Source organism: Alosa alosa, chromosome 23 (assembly GCF_017589495.1).
Source record: "Alosa alosa isolate M-15738 ecotype Scorff River chromosome 23, AALO_Geno_1.1, whole genome shotgun sequence".
In the NCBI taxonomy this organism is placed as follows: domain Eukaryota; kingdom Metazoa; phylum Chordata; class Actinopteri; order Clupeiformes; family Clupeidae; genus Alosa; species Alosa alosa.
The window spans coordinates 63,945-78,898 of record NC_063211.1 but is presented as its reverse complement, the minus strand read 5'-3'; the positions used below and the strand labels follow the sequence as shown (position 1 = coordinate 78,898).

The 14,954-nt window shown below is 40.4% G+C and overlaps 2 protein-coding genes across 6 annotated transcripts; both read right to left on the bottom strand.

Annotated features, from left to right (window-relative positions):
- Positions 1–496: 496 nt before the first annotated feature.
- On the bottom strand, positions 497–8,010 carry tmem243b (transmembrane protein 243, mitochondrial b). Of its 5 annotated transcripts, XM_048235421.1 has the most exons (8): positions 7,825–8,010; positions 7,106–7,206; positions 5,046–5,106; positions 4,820–4,920; positions 4,294–4,529; positions 3,667–3,717; positions 2,301–2,402; positions 497–1,242 (listed from the first exon to the last, which is right to left on the bottom strand). In XM_048235421.1, exons 5-8 carry the CDS (start codon positions 4,369–4,371, stop codon positions 1,099–1,101), a joined length of 375 nt encoding a protein of 124 aa, XP_048091378.1. In that variant the 5' UTR covers positions 4,372–4,529; positions 4,820–4,920; positions 5,046–5,106; positions 7,106–7,206; positions 7,825–8,010; the 3' UTR covers positions 497–1,098. The 5 variants fall into 5 exon arrangements, with proteins under 5 accessions (XP_048091378.1, XP_048091379.1, XP_048091380.1 ...); XM_048235422.1 differs by lacking the exon at positions 5,046–5,106; XM_048235423.1 differs by lacking the exon at positions 5,046–5,106 and having other exon boundaries at positions 4,820–4,890.
- Positions 8,011–12,080: 4,070 nt separating this feature from the next.
- meig1 (meiosis/spermiogenesis associated 1) lies at positions 12,081–14,604 on the bottom strand. Its single transcript, XM_048235213.1, has 3 exons — positions 14,521–14,604; positions 13,818–13,989; positions 12,081–12,413 (listed from the first exon to the last, which is right to left on the bottom strand). Exons 2-3 carry the CDS (start codon positions 13,968–13,970, stop codon positions 12,285–12,287), a joined length of 282 nt encoding a protein of 93 aa, XP_048091170.1. The 5' UTR covers positions 13,971–13,989; positions 14,521–14,604; the 3' UTR covers positions 12,081–12,284.
- Positions 14,605–14,954: the final 350 nt, after the last annotated feature.

Sequence of the window (14,954 nt, the reverse complement as noted above, 5' to 3'; positions counted from 1 at the left end):
AATTACAACATATCTCACACCAATGTATCTTAACAGCATCTCAGACCACTGTATCTTACAAACACACAGCAGCATCTCTCACACAGCAGCTAGCTCCAGCATCTCTCACACACTTGCTGTTATCACCTGTTCAATATGGGAAGTGAGGATGTGGTGAGCTGAAAGGGGACTGAAGCGATATCTTGTCTAAAAAGAGGACATGAGACCAGCCTGCGGGTCCCTGACCTGTAGCTTGGTTTTTCTTGTCAAAAGTTGATGGACCACAGCTCCTGCGTGGTTGCCTTCCAGCCAGCCTGTGAAGGGTTTTTTTGGTTCACAGATGTGACAAGAATACCTCAACAAAAACAAATCCATCTGCCTCTGGGCAATTTTAAAATAATTACTAAAATATTAAACAAGGAAGCATGTTGAGAGTGTGTATGAATGTCCATCCACCACTCTCAACCGAGATACTAACTTGTGGTTCAGTTCAACACAACCAGACGTCTACTAAAAGGAAGGTGTCACTTTTCCATTTATTACAGAAAAGAAAATTACATTTTCAATGTCTGAAAAGACAATCATCGCCAAGCCTCCCTTAGTAAGACTTCTGATGTGGTTGTGGTAGAACAATCGGTGGTGTTTTGTGTGCGGCGGTTTAACACCACCCAACAAGTGCTTTACGGGAATGTCTAAGTTCATTAAAAACAAACAGACATACGAAAAACAGGCAGTCAAACTAATCTCAGTTTGGAATGTACATTTGCATAAACCTTCATTTTTTCCACATAATGGACATGGCTTTTAAATGGACTATTGTGGCGGTCGGTTGACTTGGCATTTGGTCTACAAGCAGCTGCACGCCTCCCACAGTGCTACAGCCTATTCTTCATTTGCATAATTAGCTAATGTGCAGAGTTCTTAAATGGGTATAAAAAAAGTCTTTCAGAAAGAACGCCAAAAGGCTAACTGGCCTCTTTAACACCACATAGAACCTTTTTGTTTTGGACCCAAGTTCTAGATCCCACTAGAGTCCATGTTTGGAGTAAGGGGTGGATTCTGTCGGGCACAGCGGACCAATCCCCGTGCAGCAGGGCTCCACGGAGGTGGGGGCGAGGTTCATAAGGCAGACGCGGGTTGGCCTCGGCCCACGTCGTGGAAGTAGAGGTTGGCACAGACGCACAGCAGGGCGATGGAGATCAGCATGTAGTAGATCAGCTTACGGAACTTTGGCTCCAGGTCCCCCTGCCGGTACCAGAAGATCTAGAACAGGAGGAGAGAACAGGAGAGTCAAGAGATCTAGAGAGTCGAGGTCAAGTGGGTCTTGTGACCATATCAGGCCCTAATTCTCCAGTGTAGCGACTCCCTCCTCTTTTGACCATTTCATCAGCTCTAGCAAGCTGAATTCCTTTGGTACGGTGTGATTGCTGGGGCAGTGTGCAAGTTAAGAGATCTATGCTGACCTTCATGAATGAGCACTGTTTTTACTATTATTATTTACTATGACTATATTAGCGTGTGTGAGTGTGTGCATGTGCGTTGAGGGGTGTGTGTGTATATATATATATATATATATATATGTATTAGCGTGTTTGAGTGTGTGTATGTGTGTCGAGGGGTATATATATCTATATATTAGCGTGTTTGAGTGTGTGCATGTGCGTTGAGGGCTATATTAGCGTGTTTGAGTGTGCATGTGCGTTGAGGGATATATATATATATATATCTATGTGTTTGAGTGTGTGTATGTGTGTCGAGGGGTATATATATCTATATATTAGCGTGTTTGAGTGTGTGCATGTGCGTTGAGGATATATATATATATATATATATATATATATATATATATATATATATATATATATATATATATATATATATATATATATATATATATATATATATATATATATATATATATATATATATATATATATATATATATATATATATATATATATATATATATATATATATATATATATATATATATATATATGTATTAGCGTGTTTGAGTGTGTGTATGTGTGTCGAGGGGTATATATATCTATATATTAGCGTGTTTGAGTGTGTGTATGTGTGTCGAGGGGTATATATATCTATATATTAGCGTGTTTGAGTGTGTGTATGTGTGTCGAGGGGTATATATATCTATATATTAGCGTGTTTGAGTGTGTGTATGTGTGTCGAGGGGTATATATATCTATATATTAGCGTGTTTGAGTGTGTGATATCTATATATTAGCGCGTTTGAGTGTGCACGTGCGTTGAGGGGTATATATCTACTATATATATCTATACATCTATAGTCTCTCACTCACCAGCACCAGGACGGAGCCACACAGCAGCAGAACACACACTGCACAGAAGATGTTGATGGGCTTGGGGGGCAGGGGAACCACGAAGGAGCTGATGACCGTGATCTGGAATCAGAGACAACCAGTGAATGACCACAAAACACACGCGTGATCTGGAGTCAGACGACCAGTGAATGACAACAACACACACACGTGATCTGGAGTCAGAGACGACCAGTGAATGACCACAAAACACACACAGAAGGACTAAAGACACGCGTCGCACACACAGAAGGACTAAAGACACGCATCACACGCACCAACGCAAACACACACAGAAGGACTAAAGACTAGGGGTGGGCGATATGGACAAAAAGTAATATCTCGATATTTTTTGTGATTTTGACGATAACGATAATAAGTTGATATCCTTTAAAAAATTGTTTTTGTTAAAGTCTGAGTTACTTTACAGCTCATTATTTATGAATAGCATCATTACAATAATTACCAATAACCTAACCTGTGACTTTTTAACCAAATCAACCAATGCATTGTCACTCTGACACATTTCCAATTCTGCCCCCACTTGTGTGTGTGTAGCAATGACATGGTCTAGCCAGCTACATTAGAGAAGATGAATAGGCCTAACAGTTTTCCAAAAGAAAGTCTGAAGCTGAAGTTCCTTTCAAAGCTTTGCATAGGATTCACTGTAAAACTAAGCAGACCAACAGAGTACATCTCAGTTATTTCCTTTGATGTTTAGTTTAAGAGCAATCATGTAGGCTAGCATTCCAAGTTACAGAATAGAAACTAATGCGTTAGCTTATGGCTAATGTATATGAGAAATCCCATAGAGATGCTAACGGTTAGCATAATCGGTAACCGTAGATATTTAGAGCGAACTTCAGTCCATTTACAAAAGAGTTACATGAGAATAGTTCTTTGTTTACAGCTGACTATTAAAATACTCAAAGGCTAATGTTTTCTTTCCATATAATACCGTGTAGGAAAAAACATGACTGTCTCATCAATGCTACTTGAACAGAAGTAGCCGCATAAAATCCCAAGTAGGCTAATATTATCGCAGACAATATATATCGCCCACCCCTACTAAAGACACGCGTCGCGCACACACACACACACACACACACACAGAAGGACTAAAGACACGCATCGCACACACACACGCAAACACACACAGAAGGACTAAAGACACACGTCGCACACACACGTCGCACACACACACACACAGAAGGACTAAAGACATGCGTCGCACACACACAAACACACACAAGGACTAAAGACACGCGTCGCACACACACGCATCTAGATAGATAGATAGATAGATACTTAATTGATCCCCAAGGGGAAATTCAAGGTCTGGACTTACCAACACAAGTAGGGTCGTAAGCACACCAACGACTAAATTGATGATTCTATCCTGGAAGGAAACAAAGAAGTTTGACAGGAATTTGACAAAGCATTTGCTCACGTCCTGTTGTAAGTGCCAAGTCACATCCTGTTGCAAAAATACGCTGTTGTCTGCTCAGAAGCAATGCTTTGTTTTGCCAGGTCATGCTCTGCTGAGTGCATGAGTGGACTTTAGGCCTCTAGATTCAGGGTGTAGAGGTCTATTGACATCTGTGCATATCACAATGGCCTCCGTCCATGTTTTTGAGTGTAGTGTGTACATGCATGCTTTGGTAATTTCTAAGGACTTTCTGTTGAAGTGTAACTCCGGAGTAAAACAACCTAGGGGCTATCTACTGTAGTTAACCACAAACCAACAACAAAATTACATTAATTGGTCGCATTTTGAGCAAGACTGTTTATTTGCATCATCACTGAATGGGCCTATAGTAATGCTAACGGGAGAATCCTAATTAACAGTTCAAAAGTCCAAGTCAGTCTCTGTCAGTAGTTATTGGGTTCAAATCGAATCGTGTGTGTGTGTGTGTGTGTGTGTGTGTGTGTGTGTGTGTGTGTGTGTGTGTGCGTGTGTGTGCGTGCTTCCTACCCTGGCGGAGGTCTCTCCGAACAGAGGCCTGTTGTCCAGGCCGCTGGTGCCGTAGGTGCGTGTGGTGAAGTCGTCCATGCCTGGCCCCTCCCCCGCCCCTGGGGCCCCCTCCACAGGCTCTTCCGTCCGGCTCGTTTCTCAGCAGCTGTGGCGCCCCCTACTGAGTGGAGGCCAGCACTGCATGCTAGCAGCTCCCACAGGCCCTCAGCAGCAGCATACGCTCTAATGGGGGCTCTCTGAGCAGAACAAATAGGACACAACACAAGGCTCGTGACTACATTAACATCAATTACAAACAACAATTTAAAAATCTGTGATATTTAAGAATAATTCATTGAGGTCAACCTATTTTAGAAAGTTATATTTAAAGGTGACAAAGAATCAAAAACTTTCCCTAGTCTGTTGCATAACGGTACCGTATACCCGCATTCAAGAACATTCTAAAAGAGCTAGACACTCCTCTTTTAGAAATGTCCGCCAGAAATCTGAACGGATACATATTACGTAAAATGTCCCCCCCACTCACCTTTGCACACACCTGCCCCTCCCATAGAGCAAGCAGATTGCAGAAGTGTTCGCCAAGTTCCGAGGTTCAGGCTGTGCAAGCGGTGTGCAAACTTTTTATTACTGAAATAAATGCACGAGATGCTGTTCAATTCCCACTACATTAAGATAGGCCTAACTGAAACTTTGGTAAGTATGTATTTGTACAGCTGTATGGAATTGTATTGTGTTAGCACTGGTTGTATTACCCGGCAGCATTCTACATTTGCTCTCTCTATGGAAATGCGAACACAGCTTCCACACAAGCACCTAGTGAGTGAGGAGAGGACAGTGGTCAATCTAATTTCAACACCTAGCCTACACTAAGAAGGTTGGTCTAAAGTGATTGCATTGGCGGTCTTACAGTAGCGATATATAGTAAGCTTTTATTGGGGGAGAGGGCTCAATGATGGTCAAGTGTATGTAGGCTAGTGCCCTTCTCGTTTGTGTGTCACTCCAAACTCGTCAAATGTGGAGGCGTGGTTAGAACCCGAACACGTCAAATGTGGAGGCGTGGTTAGAACCCGAACACGTCAAATGTGGAGGCGTGGTTAGAACACTTGGCATCAAACTTCCACTGGCCAAGCTTCAGCTGAATCAGTTGTTGCCATGGTCACATTAAGACCATGGCATTTGGAACGTTTGCATTCCAACTTCTGTCCTAAGACTGTTTGTTTTGATGCTCATATTAAATAGGCCTAGTTGAAACGGTTCGTTCTGCTCGAACGGTAGGCTACCGTTAGCCTAAGACCCAGACAGTCTCCCAGCATATGCATTAGCCTAGAGTATGAGGCTGAATCTGTGAACGGGCCATAGCGCATATTCGTAATAGGGTTGCCAGTTAAGCCCGAAAGGACGCCAAATAGGTGCAAAATCCCCACCCTAACATAGCTTTCTGAGAGAGGCTTTTAGGAAGCTTCTACGGCATTACAGACCCACCCAAAATGTTGTAGTCTATATGTCATCACAGAACAAGGATAAATACCCTGTTCAATCATTCTATGTCACCTTTAAGACATTCATTGTCAATAACCTAATTAAGTTTCTATCTATCTAAGTTATCTAACCTGCTCAGTAACCATGGTGTTGCTTTAAAGGCAAACTCTGCTAATCCTTAGAACACTTGCTTCTTCACTGACTAATCTAACATCATTAGATAAAGAGTAATTTTCGCTAATGGAAGCATCAAATTTCCTGGGGTGCACTCTGAAACAATATGCAAATGAAAAGGAGTCATCCAAGCGTGATGCCCGACCTGCTGAATTGGCCTAAATGTGAGAGTTTTGACTGTCAGCAACCTTAGTCAGTACATAACTAGTTTTCAAACTTGAATATAAAAATCAAACATGAATGCAAGATAAATTCAAAATCCTCTATTTCCCAATCCAGATTAATATTGCATACTTTTTTAGGCAGTAAAACTATGACTCGAGCTGCTCAATGAGGTATTTGGCATTCTGCTGTATTTTTTTCAAGAAATGCGGAAAGGTATACTCAGCAAGTTTGTCTGATTTATATAAGCTAAACCGTGTACGCAGCTGAAGACGCAATCATACATCGCTGATATGCTCTTTATTGCTACCCTCAGCAGATTCCCCCTCTACCCAAGACAGAGGACAGACGTCACACTTCCTCTCGCTCTACTGGCATGTGTGGTCACAAGAAACACTCCGGAGAATACATTTCAGTGGGAGAGCCAGTGAGAGGAAAGGACTCCACCCTTTCAAGTTCTCTGCCAAGAGGCTTGTTCAAATGGGAATGATACAACCCTCATTAGTTTGCCAGAGAGGCTCTATTTGTAAAAACATGGATAATCTGACTAGTGTTAAAATCCACAACAGGCAAGTAGACCTCATGCTGCATCTAATAGCTACAGTATATGACTGCCAGAACAAAACACCAGGAAAAGAAGACCACTAAAAGTTCTAAAAATATAGGCCTAATAGCCAGAATCACCAGACATGAAACATCATGAAACATCAACCACTTCAAAGGCCTGATCAGAACTAAGTGACTCATCTAAAGACATAAATTAATTTCACCATCAAATCATTTATAAAGTCACACAAGCTAATAGGGGAAAGCCACCTACACACACTTTTATGTTGCAACACGCACCCGGTACTATATGGATGTTCTACATGCAGATTATTGTTCGCTGTATTGTTTAAATTATACACATGCAAAAACAATACAATCCAACACCACATACACACGGGCCCTCATCTCGACAGAGCAGTATGCTGAGCGTTAAATTAGGTTAACTTACCTGTCAAGCCAGGGGTTATCTTCATCTCAAGGTTTCTTTCTGTAGCATTCAAATATTTGTGCGAAGGTAACGTTACATTGCCTTTTTTACAACCTTTTTGTCTGGAGATGAAAACAGCATCGTTAGCGTACAGGATATCTAACGTAACGTTATGACACACCTGAACAAGATAGCTTGTTAGCTAACGTTAGAGATAGTTAGCTAGCTTAATGAGTTGTTTGCAGTGGTGTTGTGGTTAAACTTACATTTACTTCCAAACTAGCATTAATGGTATCTAGCCACTTAAGTAACTAAAGTATAACCCGAGGAACAACAATGCGCTGTTTACTAGTATAACTCAGCTGACAGATGAACATGAATGACAACACAATTAAATGCAACACACAGCTAGCTAGCTAGCTAGCTCACGTTGGCAAACTACAGTAGGCTAACGTTAATGTGTCTCACAACTCTGCCCAATGATGTTAAAATAGCATAATATTCGTTTTAACAAATGCGCAGATACGCTTTACAGCCTTCGTAAAAATACATGTATATCACTTGGAAATTGATCAATTGACTCACATTAAGATTATCATTACACCATAATGATGCATAGAGTAAAACAAGAAACGTTCATGTTAAACTTGAACTTACACTTAACATCAAACTAACGTTAACGTTGTTCAGTAAGCGCTGCATGATTTCAAGGAATTAACGTTACCAAGGATTTCACTCACCTTACAACAACAGCCTACTCAATAAACTGAAATACCACAGGTCAATATTGTCAGTGATTTATGTTGTGCAAAGTTACTTATTGATAGATAAATAGCTAACGTTGCCTTAGCTATAGATAGTTGGCCTACTACGAGGATCTGCACTGCACCAGCTAACACTATTCTTAGCAGCGTGAAACTAGCGACAGTAAAGACAATTCCAATATGGCCGACATTCGCGAATCCTTCAAAATAAAAGTCAGAACATATTCATTACTTTTTCAATTCATGAAGACGAAAATTATTATTTTAAAACTTTATTGTGTTACCAAAGGAAAAGTAAAGTTAGAAAATAATGAAATAAGATATTTCAATCGAAAATACACCTTAGAATGCTATATTTCTTCTACTTTATTTTCTAGTGTTGAATTATGTGGCTGATAAAACAATAAAGTTGTTAAAAGGGGGATGAAATGGAATCCTTACAACATGTTCTTTCAGAATATATATATTTATACCAAATTCACCTTTGTAGTACCAGGCCATACTAACTCTGTACCGAGTCACATATTAGGCCTGTCATTGACACATACTGTTGAACTTCAAATTGTGAGGCTGTGAAAACAATAAGTTGTGCATATTTAAAAAGGAGGTAAAATGGAATCCTTATAAGACGTACTTATAGGAAATATATAGATATTTATACCAAATTCGCCTTTGTAGGTACCAGGCCATACTAAGTCTGTACCGAGATTCTTCTTCTTCTTCTATAAGGTTTATTGGCAGTTTGCATACTTAGTGCACTACCGCCATCTTCTGGGCTGAGGTGTGATCCAGTGGGATGCTACTTTATATCCATTTTTTTTTTAAATAATAAAATAAAATAAAGACAGAAAAAAACTATTAATTCTCAGGAAGAGCCTTGTGTGGGTGGGCAAGGAAAATTAAAACGATGGCGCCTATCGCTTAAAAGGAAGTAGCCTACCCACCAGCTAAGAATAATGTCGACCCAAGAAAATGTGGCAGCAGTTGACATATGTGCTTGCGGCTGTTAGAACGATTATGCAGAGAGGAGTGAAGTAGGCCTAGAGCTGTAAAAATGCTCTACAATTTTCCACTGTCACATTTTAGAGATATTCATATGTATTCCTGATATAGGCCCAAAATCTTCAAATGCAAAATCATAAAATAGTATGCTGTGTAAATTTATGATGTTAAACGTGTAAAAGCATGTTAGACATAAATTAAATTATATGATAAATGATGAAAAAGCTGTGATACATGTTACAAAAATAAGACAATCACAAAATGCATGGCTATTTAAGTTGATAGCTATATGGAGGGAGATATTTTTGTTGTAATCTATGACATAAAACAAAGGGCTTCAAAAGGGCTTGCAATAGGCTCTTTATAGGTCTACTGTAATCGTGTACTATCATTTATAAAAAAAATAATAAAAAAAAAGTGTTGCCCACCTCTTGCTTAGGGCCATCACACTGGGCAGGTGTAGCCTCACTAATACAGGTGTAGCCTCACTAATACAGGTGAACCCTGTCAGAGGGCATCAGATCTGGCAGTTATAGAAGTCACTGAATATACTTTGGGCTAATATATTCGACACAAGACAAAGTTTTAGGGTCACTAGACTGTACTGGTAGAGTAGTGACAGGCAAACTGTTGGGGCCACTCGGTCAGGCTGCGGACCAGCCACAGGCCATCCGTTGGGGCCATGCGGTCAGGCTGCGGACCAGCCATTGTTGCACCTTTGCAGCAAGGTAAACCTTTAGAGTTGGACCTCATATTGGACTGTAACAGCTGTCAGCAGAAGTACCAGGTTGTATAGTGGTGCACTTGTTGTATGATCTTCAGGGCTGCTAGGCTGGACTAAAAGAGCAGTCGTGGAGGCGCCTAAAGCAGTGGCAGTAATCGGAACATGTCATTCAGTCTTTCTGCTTTGTTGGCTCCCAGATAAGATGTTCATGGCATTTTCTTCATCACACGCTCAGCACATTGTCTTTCTATGTGATTCACTCAGAGACTGTGTTGGATTCACTGTGCAAAGTTTGATGAAGATCCTTCAGCCCCCTTTGGGGATGTTGTACAAACACTGCTATAACAGCCAGATGACCAGAAAACAGTACCTGTTGCCAGCCTGGACTTTCATTGGCTCCAGTGTTTTTATGATCACTGCAATGTTAGCGTGTTTGTGAGATTTTTTTTACCCCCTGCAATTTTCGGTCAATAATTCCCGGGACACATGAAATTTGGTGGGCATGCAGCATGGTGGATTCACCATATTCACCAGTGCATCTTACGGCATCATTATGCAAAAAAAAGTCCCGTCTTAGAATACAGGTCACATTTTTTTAAGCAAGGCGAACTGTTTTTAAATGTTTTCCCAAACCTTAATGTATTGGCATACTATCTAACAAAGATTTTGTAGATTTGCTTGATTTTAATTGAGCAGATAAATCCAGTCTGCTTAGTCTTTAGCTAATTCTGGGGAACCAACCAACAAACCCTCTCTTTAGCTCAGTGTAGTGCATGTGGGTCTGGTGCGCGTATCAGGCTAACAGGGCCCACTAGGTAACTTTAATGCTGATTCCAACAAATCAATCACAATCCATATTCGGGTCTATCAGCTCCAATATTGTTAGTTGTGTTCTCAATGGTAAAAACAAGTGTAACAAGTTAAAAAGTGTCTCAACGGAGGCTGTTTTAATCAGTCTATTCTTTGATATAGTTTTGTAAGTAAATAGTACTGCCACTGTTGCAGTTTTTATAGCTACAGGGGAGTGAATGTCCCCTGCAAGACTGTTTTTTTTTTTAAAAACTAAACAGACATGGTGCCCAAAAATAGCTAAATCTCAGATAAATGTCTCTGCTCCGGCCCCAGCCGTGGTGCAACTGGCTGGGGCACCTACACCTTACTTAAAAAAAAAAAACATGTCTCTGCTCCATAACAATTAGTGAGACAAACAACTGATGAACACAAACCTCCAATATTTATTCTTCGATTTTCATGTATGATTAAGAATTATGACCTCATTCAGAACACGCCACTTGTTCTAAATAAAAATTCATGCTGAAATGATTCACCTGAAGTCTTTTTTTTAACCTTACACAACTAATGACTTTAATTTCATTTGGTTTAAAAAAGACACTACAATATTTGGCTTAAAGGACAGTATGTGGCTAAATACCATAACTAGGCTTACTACTGCACACTCACCATGCATAGAACATATTCCCATACTGTATCTCCAGCCTTCAGGGGAAAAAAGTGAATTTGGCTGAATTTCTTGGAAGTCATTTGATTAACCTTTGTAAAGTGGCTGTGCTGTATACTGTTTGCCCACATATCTAATAACACATATCAGTAATAATTGCCAAAATGTATGAACATTTGAACATTTCCCAATACATACAACAGTGCCTACTATTCAAATATTCCCCCATGTCTTGGCAGGTGGAAGCAGTTGTACAGCTACAAGCATGGCAGCCTTTTCTGGCCAGACAAAGCACATAATGTGATAGGTTACTGAAGTTAAAGGAAATGCAAATTTATTCAGAGACAGAAAAATGTCCAGAGTTGAAACGCTGTTCGTGCTACTGCTGTTACATCTCTGCTGGAATTGCGAAGAACACAAAAAGAAGGGAAACAAATAAAAAAGACAAAAGATAGAACATTGTAGAAAAGAGAAGAGAAGTGCTGCTAGGGGCCGCGTGCTGCTCAGTATGCTCAGTATGCTCAGTATGCTCAGTATGCTCAGTATGCGTAAGTATGCTCAGTATGCTCAGTATGCTCAGTATGCTCAGTATGCGTAAGTATGCTCAGTATGCTCAGTAAGTATGCTCAGTATGCTCAGTATGCTCAGTATCCTCAGTATGCTCAGTATGCCAGTATGTATGCAGTATGCTCAGTATGCTCCAGTATGCTCAGCCCAGTATGCTCAGTATGCTCAGTATGCTCAGTGGTGCTCAGTATGCTCATCGTAAGTAGCAGTATGCTCAGTATGCTCAGTATGCTCAGTATGCGTAAGTATGCTCAGTATGCTCAGTATGCTCAGTATGCTCAGTATGCTCAGTAAGTATGCTCAGTATGCTCAGTATGTCCGGTATGCTCGTGAAGTATGCTCGGTATCGTAAGTATGCTCACGTGCTCAGTATGCTCAGTATCTCAGTATCAGTATGCTCAGAAAGTATGCTCAGTATCGTAAAGTATGCTCAGTATGCTCCAGTATGCTCAGTATGCGTAAGTATGCTCAGTATGCTCAGTATGCTCAGTATGCTCAGTATGCTCAGTATGCTCAGTATGCGTAAGTATGCTCAGTATGCTCAGTATGCTCAGTATGCTCAGTATGCGTAAGTATGCTCAGTATGCTCAGTATGCGTAAGTATGCTCAGTATGCGTAAGTATGCTCAGTATGCTCAGTAGTATGCTCAGTATGCGTAAGTATGCTCAGTATGCGTCAGTATGCTCAGTACGCGTACACCTTCACTTTGCGCACTTCTTTGTCTTCACACTCCCGTTTCCTGTTGTAATAGTAGAAGGTGTTATCCCTCCTCTGGAGCTTTTTCACAAAGCCAGTCTCTGGCCATCGGTCCACCTGTCAGTGACAAACAGTCAGTGACAAAATATAGGCTACTCATACAGCAGGCAATATCTCAACCCTACTCAGGTGACCAAACCGAGGTGAAGTAAGTTTGATATTTGATATTCGACAGATATTCAATTTTTTTTAATGCGGCCGGTTTCACCCCGTGTTTGCAGACAATGTACAAACAGATGACCTGTCTACTTGCTCCCAGCCGACCTACTTAGGGACCTTCTGAATTACCTTCATAGTCTTTCTATAAAGTACCTTCTGAATTACCTTCATCAGAGTTTTTTTATAGCGACTGTTTTTTGTCAATAGAAAATACATTTATTTTTGCCAGCCATGTGACCTAGTGACTCCAAACCAATGCAGAATAGTTATCCTTTATGGGACTCATCAGACACAGGTCTAGTGGTGTGCGTTACTGTAAAATTTGGTTTCGATCCGATACCAATTAAATATAGGGCCAGTATTGCCGATACGATACCAATACTGATATTTGTAACTAAAAGCAGTTAAATATACTTTTATGTAGGGGGGAACAGTGTGTCATGGTTTATGATGTGAATAAAACATAAATATGCTAAATTTGAATACATTTCCATGACCACTAATGATTTTATGATTTCCACTGTTAATACTTTACAAATATTTCAGCAACGAAACATTGCAAAGCGGGCATGCAATATGTGAAAGGAATGGTGTTTGCATGACTATAGGCTAGCCCTTGGTGAAACAGGCACAATGTGTAAAAGGTGTGCATACAGTGACTATAAAAAGAGGTGTGTCTGATGAGTCCCATATAGGATAACTATTCTGCATTGGTTTAGAATCACTAGGTCGCATGGCTTGGGAGGTATTGAAAAAAAGGAGTCTGTTTCTTATAGGAAATAATGTATTTTCTTTAAAATATTCATATAAAATACAGTGTGCTTACAGTGACTATGAAAAGAGGTGTGTCTGATGAGTCCCATATAGGATAACTATTCTGCATTGGTTTGGAGTCACTAGGTCACATGATGTCAAAGCTATTGACAAAAAAGACTATGAAGGTAATTCAGAAGGTACTTTATAGACGGTCCCTAAGTAGGTCGGCTGGGAGCAAGTAGACAGGTCATCTGTTTGTACATTGTCTGCAAACACGGGGTGAAACCGGCCGCATTAAAAAAAAAAAGAATATCTGTCCAATATCCGAATATCAAATATCAAACTAACTTCACCTCGGTGGTGACCAACACCTTAAGCCCAAACTACACACTTTAAGTATTTTTAATTTCCTGAACACACCTATCAAGATTTTCAGACAGACGAAAATGCAATGCCATGGGGACCTCTAATCTCCAGTAATCCTACATAATCCATGTTCCTTTAACTTTTGAATAGCAGTAGAATAGCAAGAAAACATATATTTACCAGCTCCACCTGCTTGACTTGACGGTATTCCCTCTCATCTCGATAGCCTGCCTGCTGGAATCTGTACAGGTTCTCGATCTCGTCGGTCCACTGTCTCGCCCGGCTCATGGACTTGGGCTGGCAGTTGCCATCAAGCAGCGCTGCACAGGACATTTTTGAGAGGGATCCACTCCTTGCATGTTTAAGGACATAATGGTAACGTTAGTAGCTGGATTTTATAATTTTACCTATTAGCCTTGCAAATAACGAAAATATTAATTCTAGTCCTCTAACGTTAAAGTCCTCTGATCGTGCATGTTCGAAATAACGCTAACATTAACGTTAGGTGTCACAAGCATGATGACGTTGACTGTCAAGCCCATAGCTTATTTGAGCCTGTTTCGCTCAAGACAAGGTAATGTTGGGCTACACGAGGTCATAAGGCACCCATCAAACACATACGATGATGTTAATCTTTTAACTTAACTAACGTAAATTTAGCTAATTTATCCGCTGGCATGTTAGACACATTGAAGAGTGCACTGTGCACAGCACTACAACACTAACAGAGTACAAATATGTTCCACTAAAATAGACATTTGAATCAAATGATTTGATCGAACATTATAACTGACTACTGATACCAATGGGTTGCGAGAGACTAGGCTTTATGATAGTAAAATGATCACTCAGATATTACCACGAAAACAGGTTTCAAACTTACAGTTGTCACGACCACTTCCACTAAGCGGGGACTTGCTGCGGTATCCTAGCAACAGCTAACGCCTTGACGTGTTTTTTTCCTTACCCAGGATTCCGTGCGCGTCTGTGTGTGTATCTTGGAGTGCGTAGAGGTTACTTCAGTTCAGCCGCTGGTCCCATCTCCATTCTGTCCAAATCCCTTGTAGAAGCTCGTTTTTATTGATCGTAAATGTAAATGTTTTGTTTACCAGGTGGCCAGTCGTCATAGCTGCACACCCAAGAATGTATACAGATATGTTGTTGAGACATAATGTATTGTGGACAGAAATTGAGATGAATAAAGAATTTATTATGAACAAATAGCCTAACTAAGTTGTTAAATTCAAAAAGGAAAAATGACATTAGTATAGCCTATCATAGACACACCTGTAGGCTGTAGGCTAAGTGTTTGATAGA

What these genes read in the sequence shown, in the direction of transcription:
- tmem243b (XM_048235421.1), bottom strand. Translation starts at nt 4,371, where the DNA reads ATGGACGACTTCACCACACGCACCTACGGCACCAGCGGCCTGGACAAC. An exon ending in TTACGACCCTACTTGTGTTG is followed by an intron (nt 2,403 to 3,666) that starts GTAAGTCCAGAC and finishes CTCTGATTCCAG; the next exon opens with ATCACGGTCATCAGCTCCTT. An exon ending in GTGGCTCCGTCCTGGTGCTG is followed by an intron (nt 1,243 to 2,300) that starts GTGAGTGAGAGA and finishes CTCCTGTTCTAG; the next exon opens with ATCTTCTGGTACCGGCAGGG.
- meig1 (XM_048235213.1), bottom strand. Translation starts at nt 13,970, where the DNA reads ATGTCCTGTGCAGCGCTGCTTGATGGCAACTGCCAGCCCAAGTCCATG. An exon ending in AAGTCAAGCAGGTGGAGCTG is followed by an intron (nt 12,414 to 13,817) that starts GTAAATATATGT and finishes TGTCACTGACAG; the next exon opens with GTGGACCGATGGCCAGAGAC.